The 16046-nt window shown below is 48.7% G+C and overlaps 1 protein-coding gene across 2 annotated transcripts in view; it reads left to right on the top strand.

The window, feature by feature from the left end:
• Nucleotides 1-345: 345 nt before the first annotated feature.
• Nucleotides 346-16046, top strand: part of Cnnm4 (cyclin and CBS domain divalent metal cation transport mediator 4) — a 39450-nt gene continuing 23749 nt past the window's right edge. For both annotated transcript variants that reach the window (XM_050134724.1, XM_050134721.1), the window contains exon 1: nucleotides 346-1816. In XM_050134724.1, the coding sequence (XP_049990681.1) occupies nucleotides 376-1816 (1441 nt within the window). In that variant the 5' untranslated portion in view covers nucleotides 346-375. The remainder of the gene's footprint in view (nucleotides 1817-16046) is intronic.

The following is a 16046-nucleotide window of genomic DNA, read 5'->3' as shown; positions in this document are numbered from 1 at the left end:
TGCCCGAGGAGAAGCGCCACCGCCCCAGAGCCGAGCCACAGCGTGCAGAGAGGATCCGGAAGGAGCCGGGCGCGCGGGGCCAGGGAGCCGGGTTCCCTAAGGGGGAGCACGGGAGAAGCCTGGCTCCGCGCGGAGGCTTGGCTGGGCGCACCCCTGCCGCGGGCTCTCGCGTTTGCCTAGCGCCGGTCCACCTTAAGCGCGCAGACCTCCTTAAGCCGGGCGCGTGAGCACGGGTAGAGGCGGGACCTCTCATGCAAATAAGGGGCGTGGGGCGGCGGGCGGGGCGGGCGGGGCGCGGCCTGACGTCAGGCCCGCTGCTGGGGCAGTTGGCGCGGCGGCGGCGGAGCGGCAGGAGAGCAGGAGCGGCGGCGCCGAATGAGGCGCGCGGCGGGGCGCGGGCAGCGGCGGGGCCGGAGCAACATGGCGCCGGGGGGCGGGGGCGGGCGGCGGGACGGCTGGCCGGCCCGAGGGCGCCTCCTCCTGGCCGCGCTGCTGATGCCGCTATGGACGCGGGCGGCCAGCGGCCAGAGCAGCCCCCAGCAGAGCGTGATCCTGGGCATGAGGCTGGCGAGCTGCAACAAGTCGTGCGGGATGAACCCGGATGGCATCATCTTCGTGTCCGAGGGCAGCGTGGTGAACTTGAGGCTCTACGGCCACAGCCTGAGCGAGATCTCCAGCAACCTGATCTCCTTCACTGAGGTGGACGACGCCGAGATGGTCCACAACTCTACCAACTGCCTGGAGCTCACCAAGGACTTAGTGGTCCAGCGACTGGTCAACGTGAGCCGCGGGAACACGTCGGGGATGCTAGTGGTGATCACCAAGTTCTTGAGGAGGAGCGAGAACATGAAGCTGTACGCGCTGTGCACCCGGGCCCGGGTGGACGGGCCCTGGTTCAAATGGACAGACAAGGACTCCCTGCTCTTCATGGTGGAGGAGCATGGGAGGTTTCTGCCTCTCTGGCTGCACATCCTTCTTGTTTTGGTGCTGTTAGTGCTGTCGGGTATATTTTCTGGCCTCAACCTGGGGCTTATGGCCCTGGACCCGATGGAGCTGCGCATCGTGCATAACTGTGGAACTGAAAAGGAGAGAAGGTACGCCCGCAAGATAGAGCCCATCCGGCGCAAGGGCAACTACTTGCTCTGCTCGCTGCTCCTGGGGAATGTGCTGGTCAACACCTCCCTCACCATCCTTCTAGACAACCTCATCGGGTCTGGCATCATGGCAGTGGCCTCCTCCACCATTGGCATTGTCATCTTTGGGGAGATCTTACCTCAAGCCCTGTGCTCCCGACATGGGCTGGCAGTGGGTGCCAACACTATTGTTCTCACCAAAGTCTTTATGCTGCTCACCTTTCCTCTGAGTTTCCCCATCAGCAAACTCCTGGACTTCTTCTTGGGTCAGGAGATTCGCACTGTTTACAATCGGGAGAAGCTGATGGAGATGCTGAAGGTGACAGAGCCCTATAATGACCTGGTGAAGGAGGAATTAAATATGATCCAGGGCGCCCTGGAACTAAGGACCAAAACTGTGGAGGATATCATGACCCAGCTCCACGACTGCTTCATGATCCGCAGTGATGCCATCCTGGACTTCAACACCATGTCGGAGATCATGGAAAGTGGCTACACTCGCATTCCTGTGTTTGAAGATGAGCAATCCAATATCGTAGATATCCTTTATGTCAAAGACTTGGCTTTCGTGGACCCTGATGACTGCACCCCGCTCAAGACTATCACTCGCTTCTACAACCACCCGGTACATTTTGTTTTCCACGACACCAAGCTGGATGCCATGCTGGAGGAATTCAAGAAGGGTAAGGACTGGTATAGTCCCTGGTTAAGTTTCCTTTTGACACCCCTTAGTCCCCCTGAAGCATCCCCTGCATGTTTTGTGTCTGCTAATTTTACCATTCTGTTTGTGTGATTGTTTCTGTACCCCTCCGTCCATCACTTCCTATGCCTTTGAGGTGCATGTTATCAGGCGTGGCAGAGACAGTTCCCAAGCCTTTGCCTTCTGCCAGGTACTGTGCTTTGTTTAGCTGAGTCGAAAAGAGGCACACTTGTCTGGAGCTGGGGGAAGGAGAGAGAGAAAGGCTCATGCCTGTAAAGAGGCAAACACCAGGCCTCTTGGAGATTTAGAGGGCGAGGAGGGGAAGTAGTCCGGAGAGCTGAGGATGTCACAGGGGAGGAACGGTTTGAGGGGAATCTTAAAAGATGAGTGGCGTGGTTCTGAGTCAGACCCCTTTCGTGAGGAAGCCAAGGATGTGCTTGTGGCTCAGCAGGTGGTCCTGTCTAGCGGACCTTCTGGCTCTGCCAATCGGTGACCACCAGGAGAGGTTGGAGTATTTGCACACCTCTTCCCTCGAGTTTGTTCCAAGGTTGGAGTGCTGGAAAATTTGGGGACAGGGGAATACAGTCAGTAGCCCTCCAGCCCACAGAAGCATAATTGGAACAATGCCAAGTAGCCGTTCCCACTGTTTAGCAAAAGCATGGAGACCAAGCTTTGGTTATTATTCCACCTTTCCCAGGTGCCAAACATAAACTTGCCTCCCCTTCCCAATCCCCATCCTAAGCTGGCCTTGCACTGCTTAGTGTGCGTGCGTGCGTGTGCGTGTGTGTGTGTGTGTGTGTGCACGCGTGCACGCCTGCGTGTGTTTTCTAACGTGCTTGGCTGGCTCCCAGGTAGAGAGAGGGTTTACTCCCCTGTCTCAAAGCTCAGGGCTCACACCCCTTTCCTTATTCCCAACAAAGCCTTCCTCCCTCATCTATCCTGAAACCCTCAAAGTGGCTGTAAACAGGGTGATTACAAAGTAAAACCCTCCCAGGCTGGAGGAGGTGAGGAGGTAAGGAGGCGGAAAGGGCAACTCTTTAGAGAAGAACCTGAGGCTCATTTTGTAGGGACTTTTCTTCATAATCTTGGTCCCAGCCTTCTTCCCGTATGTAGAATCGTTTCTGGCAAAGGCCCAGGCTAACCTAAGAACCACTTTGAACCCTAGTTGTGGATAAGCCTGGGGTCATTTCTGAACTGGAAAGTGGTGGGCAGTCCTGAAATGGGATCAAGAGAGAGGAGATGTTCTTGCCAGTCTTAAAAAGTGTGCTTGGGTCAAGTCAGGATCAAGGCCAAGGGGGCAGGTTGGTACCTTCTCTTCTTTAAGTGTTCTAGACAGAGCTCAGCATCAGAGCTAAGGATGTCTTGAGGATTATAAACCAGGACAGAAGATAGTCTGGGTAATCTAGAAGATTTGAGGTTGCAAACCCTGGAGCCTGTTTGGCCAGGGGTCAGAGTTGGGGCACAGGGGCAGTGGGGAGTATGTCTCGTCTCACCCCATCTTGCAGGGAGGGACCCTGAACATTTATTTCTCTTCAGTAGCTTCCTTAGGGACTGGTGAAGACTCACACACTGCTTCCTTCTCACCTGCCTCTGTCTTTGAGGTGGTTGCTGGCAACTGATGACGTCTACACCCACCAGTACCTCCCCATTTGTTTGGTCAGATCTGGATCCAGCTAGTATGGATTGACTTAATTTGATGTCCAGCTCCTGATCAACAGGGCTAAACTCTGTTCTGTGGGTGCATGCTGGGTCTGGGCAAGGCATCTTTGAACTCTACTGTCCTGTGAAGAAGGGTACATTTATTGAGTTGGAAAAAACAGAGCTGGCATCTCTTAGGCCAGAGCTCTTCTGGGCCAAACCCTCCCCCACAGTTTGGTCTACCAGGCTCTCCCAGACAGAGGTCTGTGCCCTGAGTCCCCGCCTTGGAGTGTGGATTCTAAGCAGTTCGTGGAGAGGCAGGTGAGATCTTCCCTGTGCATCAGGACACTGGTGATGCCAGTGGGACATGGTGGCTACCCCTTATAACAGACCCTGGGCCTTGTGCGGTTCCTTCTTGATGTCTGGAGGGCTTAGGAGACCAGTCTTAGTTCATAAATTACCACAGAGGTGGCCTTCCATGTCCAGGCCTCCACTCTGTGGCCTCTCCTGGGTTTTTCCATCTGGTGCCTACTCTTATTTTGAGGCTGCCCCGGTTGTGGCAAACCCACCTAGTGTACACTTACAACTTAGAAGATTTTCTCTGCAAGTTTAGCATCTGGAAGGCTTTTTTGTTTCTTGTTGTTATTAAGAAGGAACAAGTGATCAATTCAGCACCGCCAGCATTATGTCAGATGGAGTGACATATATTTTAGGGTCCTTGCTGGATCGTTCACCCCCAAATTGTGTAAGAGCATCAGACCCACTATGCCGGAAGCCTTCTGCCTAGCTGTAATTATATTTCTGTCTGTTTGGGTTTCTATTTTGAGTCAGTCTTGCTTTGTAGCTGAGACTGGACTTGCCTCCCAAGTACTAGGATTATAGGTGTGTGTCGCTAAGCCTGAATCTGTAAATTTTTTTTTTTTTTGTAACCAGGTTTTTTTTTATCCCCACTCCCCAGCTTTGTAAGTTCATTGCGTGGGGGCGCCTTACTGATTTTTACCACTTGAGGCCTGGCCAACAGATGGGCCCCCAGTGAGCGTTAGCTGAAGAAATGAATGGATGATTGTCTGCCAGGCTTCTCAGGCTTCCCTGCTCTTTGAACACACCTCGACACTCCCACTCTGGGGCCTCTGCCCCAGCCTTCCCCAGGAATGTTAGCGTGGCTCCCTTTCCCTATCTTGCCTCTTCAGCTTCGCCTCCGTGAGGCCTGGTTGCTGCCCCTTTCTGGCCTCTAGCCCCCACATAGCACTTGACCTTCCCAATCCCCCCCCCCCCCCCCCCCCGCTCTTTCCCCCCCCCCCCCCCCCCTCTGTGCCGCTTTTTCCATTCCAAATAGCAGATCTCGCACCCTGCCCTGGTGCTAGGTGGTGTGCTGCGGTACTCCGTCTCCATCCAGTAAGATATGAAACCCAAAGGGCAGGCTCTCCGCTCTGAAGATTGTATCGATAGCTCTGGAATGGCCCTTGGCACATAGTAAGGCCTCAATAAAACATTACCTAGTGAATGAATACATGAATGAATGATTTGTCAGATTTAGGAGACAACTGTTTCTATTCTGGAAGCTTTAGAATGTTGAGGACACCAAATGAAGTGCTGTGGCATCTCCATCTGCACCTGGAAAAGCCAGGGGCTTCCTGTAATGATGTCTTAATCCCAGGCCTGAAGAGTTGGGGGCTGTGAGTGTGATGCTTGAGTCCTCTCTCCAGTTCCTTCCGTTCGCCTGCTGGTTAGCCATCTTTGGCCTTTTTTACACAGCCTCCCTCATTAAGATGAGTCATGAAATGCCCCTGCACGGAGCAGGGTGTGGGGAGCGGAACTCCCCTAGGATTAAGGCAAAGAATCCTGCTTCCTACCTCAAGACAGTTAACATAGGGTGCTTATTCGCCTTCCTGCCGCATTCAGGACAGACTGCAGGTGCTTCAGGGACCTTAGGAGTAAGACTTTGTGTGGCATGAAGATATGCCAGTTCATCAAGGCCACCCAGATTCGTGTAGTTTGAACCTTGGCCCTTCTACTGGAACCTCGCCTAGAACTGTTTGCAGAACTGGGTGTTGGGAGTGGGTTTGTCACAGCTTGGCATCCTGAAACAAGAGTGCCCAGTGACTCCTAGCCCGATTTCCATTTCCACTTATATGCTTTGAAAGTGCTGAGACAGAGTCACAAATGGCACCCCACACACACCTTGAGCTCATCTTCCAGCTTTTGCTGTGGCCTTCTCTGGGGGTAGTTCCTGCCCCTCCCAGGCACTTAGCTCGTCTTTAACCGTCTTATCTTTCCCCACCCACCTTATAACCCTCTGGACCACTGTACAGCGGAGGACACAAACTGCACCCAGCCCAAGCTGGGCTTATATTCTATCCAGCTTGGTCACTGAACTATGAGGTGACCTTGAACCTGTTAATACTCCTTTCAGCAAGTTAGTGGGGTGTAATTTGAAGGAGAAAGCAAGCTAGAAATATTTTCATTAAAAAAAAAAAATCCCTTCCACATTTCTGTCTGTGCCACGTCAGATTTTCCCATCTACTTAACTTTATTCCCAGAATAACTGTAAAGTCAAGGAAAAAAATAACAACAACAACAACAAAAAAAAAAACACTGCATGAGTTTTGCATCTTGTCTTGATTTCTGTCATCTGACACACCTTCCTAACTTCTCCCCTACCCTGAACACCTACTTGTCTTTGCATTTGTTCAGTAAACATTTAATTTTTTGCAGCTCGTGTGTCAGACACAGTGCTGGCTGTTGGGAGTCAGAGATGTGTCAAAGCCATTTATTCACAGAGCTCACAGTCTGCCAGGGAGACAGACGTGCGGCCAAGGCTTGGTTGTGCAAATGCACAGATGAGGCAGGAGGGGCCAAGGCTGAGTGGGATGGATGTTCAAGCGTTTGAGGCGTCTAGCGTGTGATTTGGGATGGCTAATGTGATTTACCTGTGGCAGGGAAAGGAGAAGGAGGAATCGATTTGGTGAGATTGGAGCAAGAGGAATGAAAACAAACCTCACCCTCGATTGGCTCCTTGCTCAGTACCGAATACACCAGACCTTCTCACCCTTGCCCGTGTTCTCAGATCACCCAGACTTTTTACTGAAACTCTGTGTTTCTTTTGTGTGTGTGTGTGTGTGTGTGTGTGTGTGTGTGTGTGCATGTGTTGCCCTAACTTTTAGGAGTCAGTTCTTTTCATTCTGCCAGTGGGTTCCAGGAACCAAGAGTGTTTTTACCCTGGTCTTATCTCACTGGACTGGTTTCGTTTTCTTGAAACAGTGTCTCACATTGTAGCCCAACTTAGCTACTGCTGTATAGCCCACTGACACTGAACTGGCAATCATCCTCCTGCCTCCGCCTTCTAGATGCTGGGATTATAGGCATGAGTCATCAAGTCTGCCTTTCTGACAAGGTCTCAGATGTTACTTCTGTGGACAAACTGGCCCACGTCCTGTGTAGAACATCTAGGCACCTGGGCAGGTGGATGTGCTCACGTGGGGTTAGGGAGGAAGGTCAGGGCCAGGATGGACATTGTCACTGCCAAGAGCACAAAGAAGGTGAGAAGGTGTCAAGGGTGGTACTGGGAGCGGCAGCATGGAGAAGCTTGGAAAGCCCAGGCTGTTGGATGGGACATCTAAGCCGCAGGGGCTCAGGGATAGTGCAGTGGCAGTTGTACACTCGCTGTCCATCAGCTCCTCTCAGTCAGTGATCTGTGTCTGAGAGTGACAGTTGCTGCCTGTGTGTGGATGGCACTCTGGGCATGGGGCATCGGTCCCAAGTGTGGGCAGCTGACAAAGCCCTCTGCCAGCCCAGGCTGCTGCCTCCTTTCTTTTTGGTACTGTGCTGTGAGCAGGGAGCAGAGCTCCGTGGAGCAGGCTGGCACTGTGCCACCTACAGACCGGTTCCCTCTAAGGAGCCAGGGCTCTGAGATCTCAGGGATCTACGGCTGATAGACCGACCTCTCTTAAAATCCTTGATGGGTGTGCTAGAAGGTACTGCCTGTGTCCAGGCCCTAGTAAGAGCTTTTCAGCATAGCAGCATTGACTTTGCGAAAGTCTCGTATTTTTTAATTAAGAGCGCCCAGCTCTAATGTTTTCCTGATAGCACAGGTCGGGATAAGGATCACTAAACAAAGTTGAAGCTGGAAATGGATGAATACTGAAAGCACAGGATCACAGGACAGTGTGCTACGGAGGCAGTGAATAAAGAAGGGGCCTCCGTGAGGACGCTGTCTGGAGAAGCAGTGATGCGAGACAGCCTTTCAGGGGGCTCTTCACAGGTGCCAGGACTTAGAGAAAGACTGTCAGACAGGAAGTGACCTCATTGATCTTTGAGCCAGTTTTGGGCAAAAGTTCTTCTGCCTGTTGTAACTGCTTTCAGCTCTTGGGAGGGGCTTTGGGGTGCAGGTCACTGCTTTCTCCGTGTACTCCTGCTCATCTTAGTACCGTCCTCTAGACAGGCCTGACACACTGAATAATAAAGACAGAAAGAAGCCTGTGTGCCTTTAGAGTTACACGTTCCTGCCAGCTTGAATCTCCTTAGAACTGACAGGGAGTCTGTTTAGCCTTCACCGAATGTTGGTTACTAAAAGGCTGCACAGCCAGGGAAGCATGCATATAGGAGGAAGATGGGCCAGGCTTCTATGTTACTGTCTCAGTGCCTGATTTTGACAGGGCCTCCTACTTGCTTTGTCTAGCCCATGAAAAGCCCTTGCTTGTCTGGCTCCCTCTTATTTCTTGGGGGCTCAAGGACACTTTGAATTTCTGGAGGGAACTGACTCTGAGGATATAAGAACTATCCAGGCTCCCCAAGTACCCATCATGACCCTGGGCTCCGCTGCCATTTCATCCAGCCTTGATCCAGGCACATCTGTGTGAGTCACAGCTGCCCTCAGGTGCTGCCCTCAGGTGCTGCCTCTGCCTCACTTGTCCTGACCATAGTTATCCTCACAACTGAGCATTACAAGATACCCTGTTGCAAGGAACTTGGAGGCTATGTAAGGGACTTCTGAAGTCTGGATTCCTTATTTGTCCTACTGTTTTGTTTATTTGGCATTTTCTTTTCTTTCTTATTGCTGTTCATTATTACTTTGTAGCCTTAAAAGTCACGCATCTCATTGCCAGAACTTAAGAAAAGACAACAGAAATCTAAGCCAAACCAAGCTACCAGCATCTGACCAAGAAGGAACTACTTTGAATATTCTGACGTGTTGTGGCAGCTTTTTGAGAGATTGACTCTCCTGGCTGGGTGTAGTGGTGCACACCTGAGCTAGCGCTCAAGTCTGTAAACCGAGTAGGAAGATTGTGAGTTTAGCCTAGGGCTGCCAGACAGTCCCGGGAGGAGGGGGAGGATTGAGACTGACTTCCATTGTTTGACTTTTTAAAAATTCTTACCACAAATAGCAGTATCGAAACCATGTCCATGGTAACACAGGTCTGTAGTTCCGGCAACAAAGGAGACAGAGGTGGGTAGATCTCTGAGTTTCAGTCCAGCCAGGGTTACATAATGAGACCCTGTCTAAATCAGAACAAAACAAAAATAATTTTCATTTTCCAGCCACGTGCTCTGCCTGGAGCTGCCCATAGGTACTTTGACATGAGAATCGTTGTCTGCACAGTTTTTTTTCTTACTTTTGGAATAGCTTCTATCAGTTCTTCCTAGGTAATAAATGACTTCCTATTGTCCTGTACTTTCGTTCTTGTTTTGCCCCATGTGCCTCTGCAGAAAGGCGAGCCTAGAGGCCAGGTCTGCAGTGCCAGCCTGTTTGGCTGAGGGGTTAAATGTGGTGGCACTGGAGCATTTCCCAGAGCTTGCCATCAGAGTGGCTTCCCTGCTGCAGGCCTGATTTACTGTGACATGGGCAGGGTTCTAGAAAGACTGGTTCCTTGGGCTCTCTGGAATGCCTACTCTTCGGCCAGCAGGCAGCCTGGATCCTCCGTGGAAGGAAGATCCCTTCCGTACCCCAGTCAGGCGTACACACGCATGACCCCACATAGGCAGGGAGGCTTATTTGCATGATTACATGCATGCCCCTACCCCAGATTTGCATTTGCATAGATGTGAGCACACACACACACACTCCCACAGCCCTTCCTACATGCACAGGCAGGGCCACACCCTGGTACTTGCAAGCTCTCACACACTTGTATACACATGCACTATAACCTGGAGACCTATTCTCAGCTTAAATCTTTCTCATCAAACTTTACCAAGAGTTAAAATCAAGTTGGAAAAATAAGTAAACACTTATACAGCCAGGTTTTTTTTTTGTGAAATGTTTAGAACGGTGAATTGACTCTTGAACTCAAAACAATTTCCTTAGTGACCATGACTCTCTGCCCATCCATGCCGATGACTGTGTCCACCTCCGGTTGATGTGAGGACTGAAGGAGGTCAAATATGCAAGGCATTTAGCTCTGTGCCCAGTACTTTGTCATTCTACAGTAAACATTAGCTGTGTTAACTGTTCCTTTTCCTGTTTGTTGTCTAAAACGTGCTCCAGTTGGCACTCATGGCAGCTGGTGACCACAGCCCATGATAAGGGCTGTAGAGGTGGCTCAGTGATTAAGAGCAATTATTGCTCTTCCAGAGGACTCGATATTAGGTTCCCAGCACTCATGTCTGGCAGGTCACAGTCCCCTGTAATGCTAGCTCTAGGGTCTGATGCCCACCACACTCATATGCACAGCCCCCCCCCCAGTTAAAAATCAATACAAAAGAGCTGAGTCTCTGTAAAAAGCCAGTCACTCAGTTTTTAAAAGGCCATATAACCATATGCAGAAAGTCAGAGATTATCTTATTTGTAAGGATCCAAGCCAAGCTTAAAGAAAGGAGTTCTGAACGAGAACTGAAAACTGAAGCTATTCTCTTTTAAAAGAAAAATTGTGTGTGTGCGTGCGTGTGTATGCATGTGTGTGTGTTATGATATGTATATGGTGGGGGATTGTTGGTCAGAGGACAACTTTTGGGATTGATTCTCTCCTTCTACCATGTGGGTGGAACTCAGGTTGTCAGGCCTGCTGGCAAGTGCCCATACCCTCTGGAGCCATCTTGCCTTCCTCGCTATCACCAACCCTTCCCTTATGATGCCGGAGATCAGACTCAGGGCCTTGAGCAGGTTAGGCAAGTGTCCTATCATTGAACTGCATTGCCAGCAACATTGTTTTCCTGCTAATTGGAAAACGTTGACTATCATCTTAATTGCTGATGCATCCATTTCCCAACTACGAGGGCATAATGTCAGGCTAGTCAAGCAGGAGGAGCATGGCCTTGCGTACCAGTCATAGCTCCACTTGGGTGTTTTCATTTCAGGATAGGGAGGCAGAGGCCATACTGGTGGACAAGAGGAGAATCAAAGGGAACAAAAACATGCCAGGAGGCTCCAGACACAAAGAATACATACTTGTGTGTTTTTTCCTTTTTTCCTTTTTTTTTTTTTTTTTTTTTTTAAGACGAGGGTCTTATAATGTAACCCAGGTTGGTCTGGAGCTCATTGTGTAAAAACCAGACAGATTCATGGATGTCTTCCTGCCTCAGAGATCTGACTGCGGAAATCATAGGCACGAACCACCATGCTTGGCTCAAAATGTTTTTCTAACGGTGGTACACACCTGTAATCCCAATAGCACTTTGGGAGGCAGAGACAAGAGGATCCCGAGTTCAAGGTTAGTTTAGCCTACGTGGAAAGACCCTGTCTCCAAAAAACAGACACGCAAACGAAAACAGAAAGCTTTCCTTCAAAGTATCCAAGCAGGAAGGATGAGGAAGCGTGCAAGTGCTGCCTGGGGAGTGTGGTGTCGGCAGGGGATGGCTCCTGGGCCTGTGGGTAAAGGCCCATGCTGCCAAGCTCGATGACCTCTGTTTGATCACATGATGCAAGGAGAGAAGTGACTCCCTCAGTTTGTTGTTTGACCTCCATATGTATACTGTGGTTTTTCACCCCCCTCAAATAAGTGAATACACAGAGTTGAAAATAATAATAATAAAATAGACAAGGGGCAAACAGAGAGCATAAAGAAGAAAATGTCTGCAAGTTGACATTTATGGAATGCTTGTTTGATTCCTAGGTGGGTGCTGAGGCTCAGAGAGGCTGAGGCTCCCTCACGAGGTGGCTTGGGTGACACCCCATGCTGTTGGTCCTAGAAACCACACTGTTAAGCACTGGGCTGTGGCACTTCAGTTAGCTGTTTAGAGAGAGACTGTGAGAGGTTTGGGAATGGTGAGTGGGGGAAGGGAAGGATGGCTCTAGGACTGTGATTCTGGCCATTAGGGAGGCTGAGGCAGGAGGATTGCAAGTTCAAGGCCTGCCTGGACTTTAGCATGAGTGTGGAGGCCAGCGGGCCCCTTTCAGGGGTAGGTTCTCAGCTTCCGCCTTGTGGGTTCTAGGAATTGAACACAGTTCTCCAGTCATGGCTTGTGTAGTCCAGGCTGGATCTATCTGCCTGCCTTTGCCTCCTGGGTGCTGGGTTTAAAGGCGTGTGACACCATGCTTGGCATTTTTTCCTTTTTTTTTTTTAATATTTATTTATTATGTATACAATATTCTGTCTGTGTGTATGCCTGCAGGCCAGAAGAGGGCACCAGACCCCATTACAGATGGTTTGTGAGCCACCACGTGGTTGCTGGGAATTGAACTCAGGACCTTTGGAAGAGCAGGCAATGCTCTTAACCTCTGAGCCATCTCTCCAAGCCCCCCCTTTTTTTTTTTGAGGCAGAGTCTCACTAAGTACCCTTGACTGTCCCTCAACTGATAATCCTACCTCAGTTTCCCCAAGTGTCAGGATTATAGGTGTGTGCCATCATGCCTATTTTAACATGTTCGTTATGTGTCCACATTGTAGAATGACTATATTGAGCTAATGTATGAATTCCCTCACATAATTAACATTGCTTGTGTGTGTGTTTGTATGTGTGTGCGTGTGTGTGTGTGTGTGTGTGTTGAGAACACTTAGGCTCGCATTGTTAGTGAATGCAGTCACCACGTTGTACAACAGAGCTGTTCAACTCATTTCCCAGAACAGTATCTGCCCAGTCCCCAGTCAGTCCCTCTCTTGCTTTTCAAGACTTTTGATGACTTGAGCATCTTGTATATGCATGTTTGTGTGTGTGCACGGCACACATGTGGTTTGAACCTGGGGCCCCATGTATGCTTTCACGCCTAGCTACTTACCCCAGCGACTTGGCCCGTCTTCATTCTGGTGCAGTGGTTCAGTTAATCAGCCTTTTCCTTTGGTTAAGTAAAGCTTTTGTTTTTCTGTTTAAAATTCATTGCCTGTGCATGAGTCAGGAAGTTTATCTATGCTGTCTGCTAGAATCTAGAGTTCGTCTTTCTCTTTTAGATGTGTAGCCCTTCTAGAATTTATCTTTATTGTAGTCTGGTAGTTCACTCTTATTATTATTTTAAAAATTATAATTTTATTTATTTTGGAGAATTATATACATGTATACAAAGTCTCCCTCCTTTCCTTCCTTTCTTTCTTCCTTCTTTTCTTTCTTTCTTTCTTTCTTTCTTTCTTTTTTTTTTTATTTTCGTGACAGGGTTTCTCCTTAGCTTTTTTGGTTCCTGTCCTGGCACTAGCTCTTCTAGACCAGGCTGGCCTCGAACTGACAGAGATCCACCTGCCTCTGCTTCCCGAGTGCTGGGATTAAAGGCGTGCGCCACCACCGCCCAGCTTTTCTTTTGGAGACAGTGTCTTTCTATGCAGCCTTGGAAATCACTATGTAGAACAAGTTAGGTTTGAACTGCCTTCCAAGTGATAGGATTAAAGGGGTGCACCACTTAAATAAAAAGTCAATTAAGAAAACCCCATACAGTTGCCTGCATACTCTTGTATTAACTACTGAATAAAAAGACTTCTTTCTGCTGGTACACTCCTTTAATCCCAACACTCAGGAGGCAGAGGCAGGTGGATCTCTGTGAGTTTGAGGCCAGTCTGGTCTACAAGAGCAAGTTCCAGGGCAACAAGGTCTATTACACAGAGAAACCTTGTTTTGAAAAACAAACACACATATACACACAAAGATACAGGTTTTCTCAATAACCGGTGGCGTATGTATGAGGTTGTCTCTAGTCTCTAGTCCAATAATCTATTTATTACTTCTTGTTCTAATACTACCTTGACATAATGCAATGACTTTGTACTAAGTTGGTATCCGGTAACAGTGAGTGAGGCCTTTGCTTTTAAGAGCATCTTGGCCATCCTTAGCTTTTTTCCTGGGAATTTCTATGGGACTGTAGCATAGATGTCAGTCGCAGGTGGGGTCCTTATTCCCTTGTGCACTTCTGACCAACTTGTTAGAAGTTTTGGGTTCCCTACAGACCTCCTCAGGTTTACTAATTTTAATTTTTGGTGCTATGGATTGGAGGTTGAACATAAGTCTGAAATATGCAAGACAAAAGCTCTGCTGCTTATACAAGCGGCCTTTCCCAGCCCTGTTAATTCAAAAGAATTGGGGAAGTGCAGCGCGCAGGATTGCAGTATCATGTTGAAGGGTGCATATAGACAAGTTCAGGGAGAGCTGGGGTTTCAGGGTCTGTGCCTGTGGAGTCTAGGCAACTTTCCTTTTGGGACAGCAGTGTGATCACCAGCCGGGAAACACCACCCAGCTTGCGTCAAGGCTGCATTATGTAGGTATGATTGATTAAAGTCATTGCCCTCAGAACTGAACTTGGTCCTCAGTCCCCCCATCCAGAAGCCCAGCAGTGCAAAGCCCCAAGCTTGAGTTACCGAGTTTGGTCTTCTGGAGAGCAACTCCTGAAGCTACCTGGTAGCCTTCCCCGAGCTGCCTCCTTAGTGTAGCAAAGACACTTGGGTTTTTGAAGCCCTGTGCTAAGAACCAGAGTTAAACACCAGATGTGCTCTTTTATCATACATACAAATACAGAGAAATAGAATTAACTTTTATTGTTGACCTTGTTATCAACTCACTCAGGCTAATAATACTTATTATATATTCTTTTGGATTTTGTGCAGTTCTATCATCTGTGAGTGATGGTGTTTTACTTATTCATTGCCAAATCTTTTATATTCTCCATCTTGTTTTTGTCTTATTTCAGTGGTTGGGACATCATAGGTCATGGCATCCTCACCTCAATCTTAATTTAGGGGACATTTTCAAAACCGGTTATCATGAGCTGCCGTTTTAGTTAGGGTTTCTATTGCTGGGAAGAGACACCATGACCATGCCAACTCTGATAAAGGAAACATTTAATTGGGGTGGCTTACAGTTTACAGCCATGTCCCACCATGATGATAATAGACTAAAACACATACACAAACACACACACATACATACATACACACACATACACACACACACGCACGCACGCACGCACGCACGCATGCACGCACGCACATAGTTAGTAGACAACTGTGGATCCAGGCTGCTAGATTTGCATGGCAGTTCCCTTTACTTGTTGATATGATTGAATGATTAACCCCTTTTTTCTGAAATGTACTGATTTTTTTCCCCATGTTGATTGAAACATTGCTCGACTGGAGTCAGCCTGTCTTACTCATGATTTATTACCCCCCTTTAACATCACTAAATTTAATTTGCTAATATCTTTCCTGGGAATGTTGGCACCTATATTCATGAGAGATGGAGCTATAATTGTTTTTCCTGCTATTAGAAGATGCCATCAGCTTTTTTAATAGCAGGAAAAATAATTGTTTAATAATTAAGTCTTTCCCCTTGTAATTAATATCTCACTTTAGGTGAGCAAGTTTAAACGTATCAGAGAATCCTCTCGTCCTCGTCTCTCCCTCCCTGATCTAGTACTGACTTCTTACATCACCTCTGCGATTGCTGTAGTTTTCCTCCTTCAGGTTTGACTATCAAGATCTAGAATAATTTTAATAGTTTGTAAACAATTTGGAAATGGCATATGACTACTAGGAACCAACTGGGGTTCACCAAGGGGGGAAATTGCTAACTTTCTTTTCATTAATGGGGTAGTAATGGGGTAGAATTACTACATTTATGCAGTGGAAAACCAATTGCAGGTTAGAATGTGTGTGGATTTCAGCAAAGCCTTTAGCAGAATTTCCTATCAAATATTTATGGCTAACATGCACGTGTGTGCTCACTATGGTCTGACTTTTTGATAGATATGGCAGTAAATTATTGGCTAACTGCCCACAGGTTTGAAGAATAGGAACTTCCCAAGGCGGTGAGCTTGGAGCAGAGATCTGCTGGAGACAGGGCTCTTTGGCTGGGGAACTCTGGAAGAGGAGGCCGGCACGCCCTGCGTCCAGCTCTGTGATTCCACTAGACAAAGCTGAGGGGCTCCTGAAACAAGAGAACTGGGTGGCAAGGGAGCTGCGGTTTGCTGGAACAGGATAAACCCGGAAGGAGGCAGGCAGTGCTGGTGTAGCACTGGAATCACTGGGCCCTCCAGGTTCCATGGCTCCGCCTTCTCTTTGGAGAGACACCAGGTTATGGGGCCAGGTCAGCCTCTGGGCTGGACTTGGTCACACTCCTCTCTCATTTCCATCCATTGCAGTGGAGCCAGTTCTGTGTTTTAGTCCTTGCTGCCTGACTCTGGATCCCTGCTTTCTCGTGAGTCCTAACTGTCCCTAACCATCCCACCC

Source organism: Alexandromys fortis, unplaced genomic scaffold (genome assembly GCF_014885135.2).
Source record: "Alexandromys fortis isolate MF-2015 unplaced genomic scaffold, M_Fortis_MF-2015_v1.1 scaffold_20, whole genome shotgun sequence".
Taxonomy (NCBI): Eukaryota; Metazoa; Chordata; class Mammalia; order Rodentia; family Cricetidae; genus Alexandromys; species Alexandromys fortis.
Note: the sequence above shows the minus strand (reverse complement) of the source record. Positions and strands in the feature narration are given on the sequence as shown.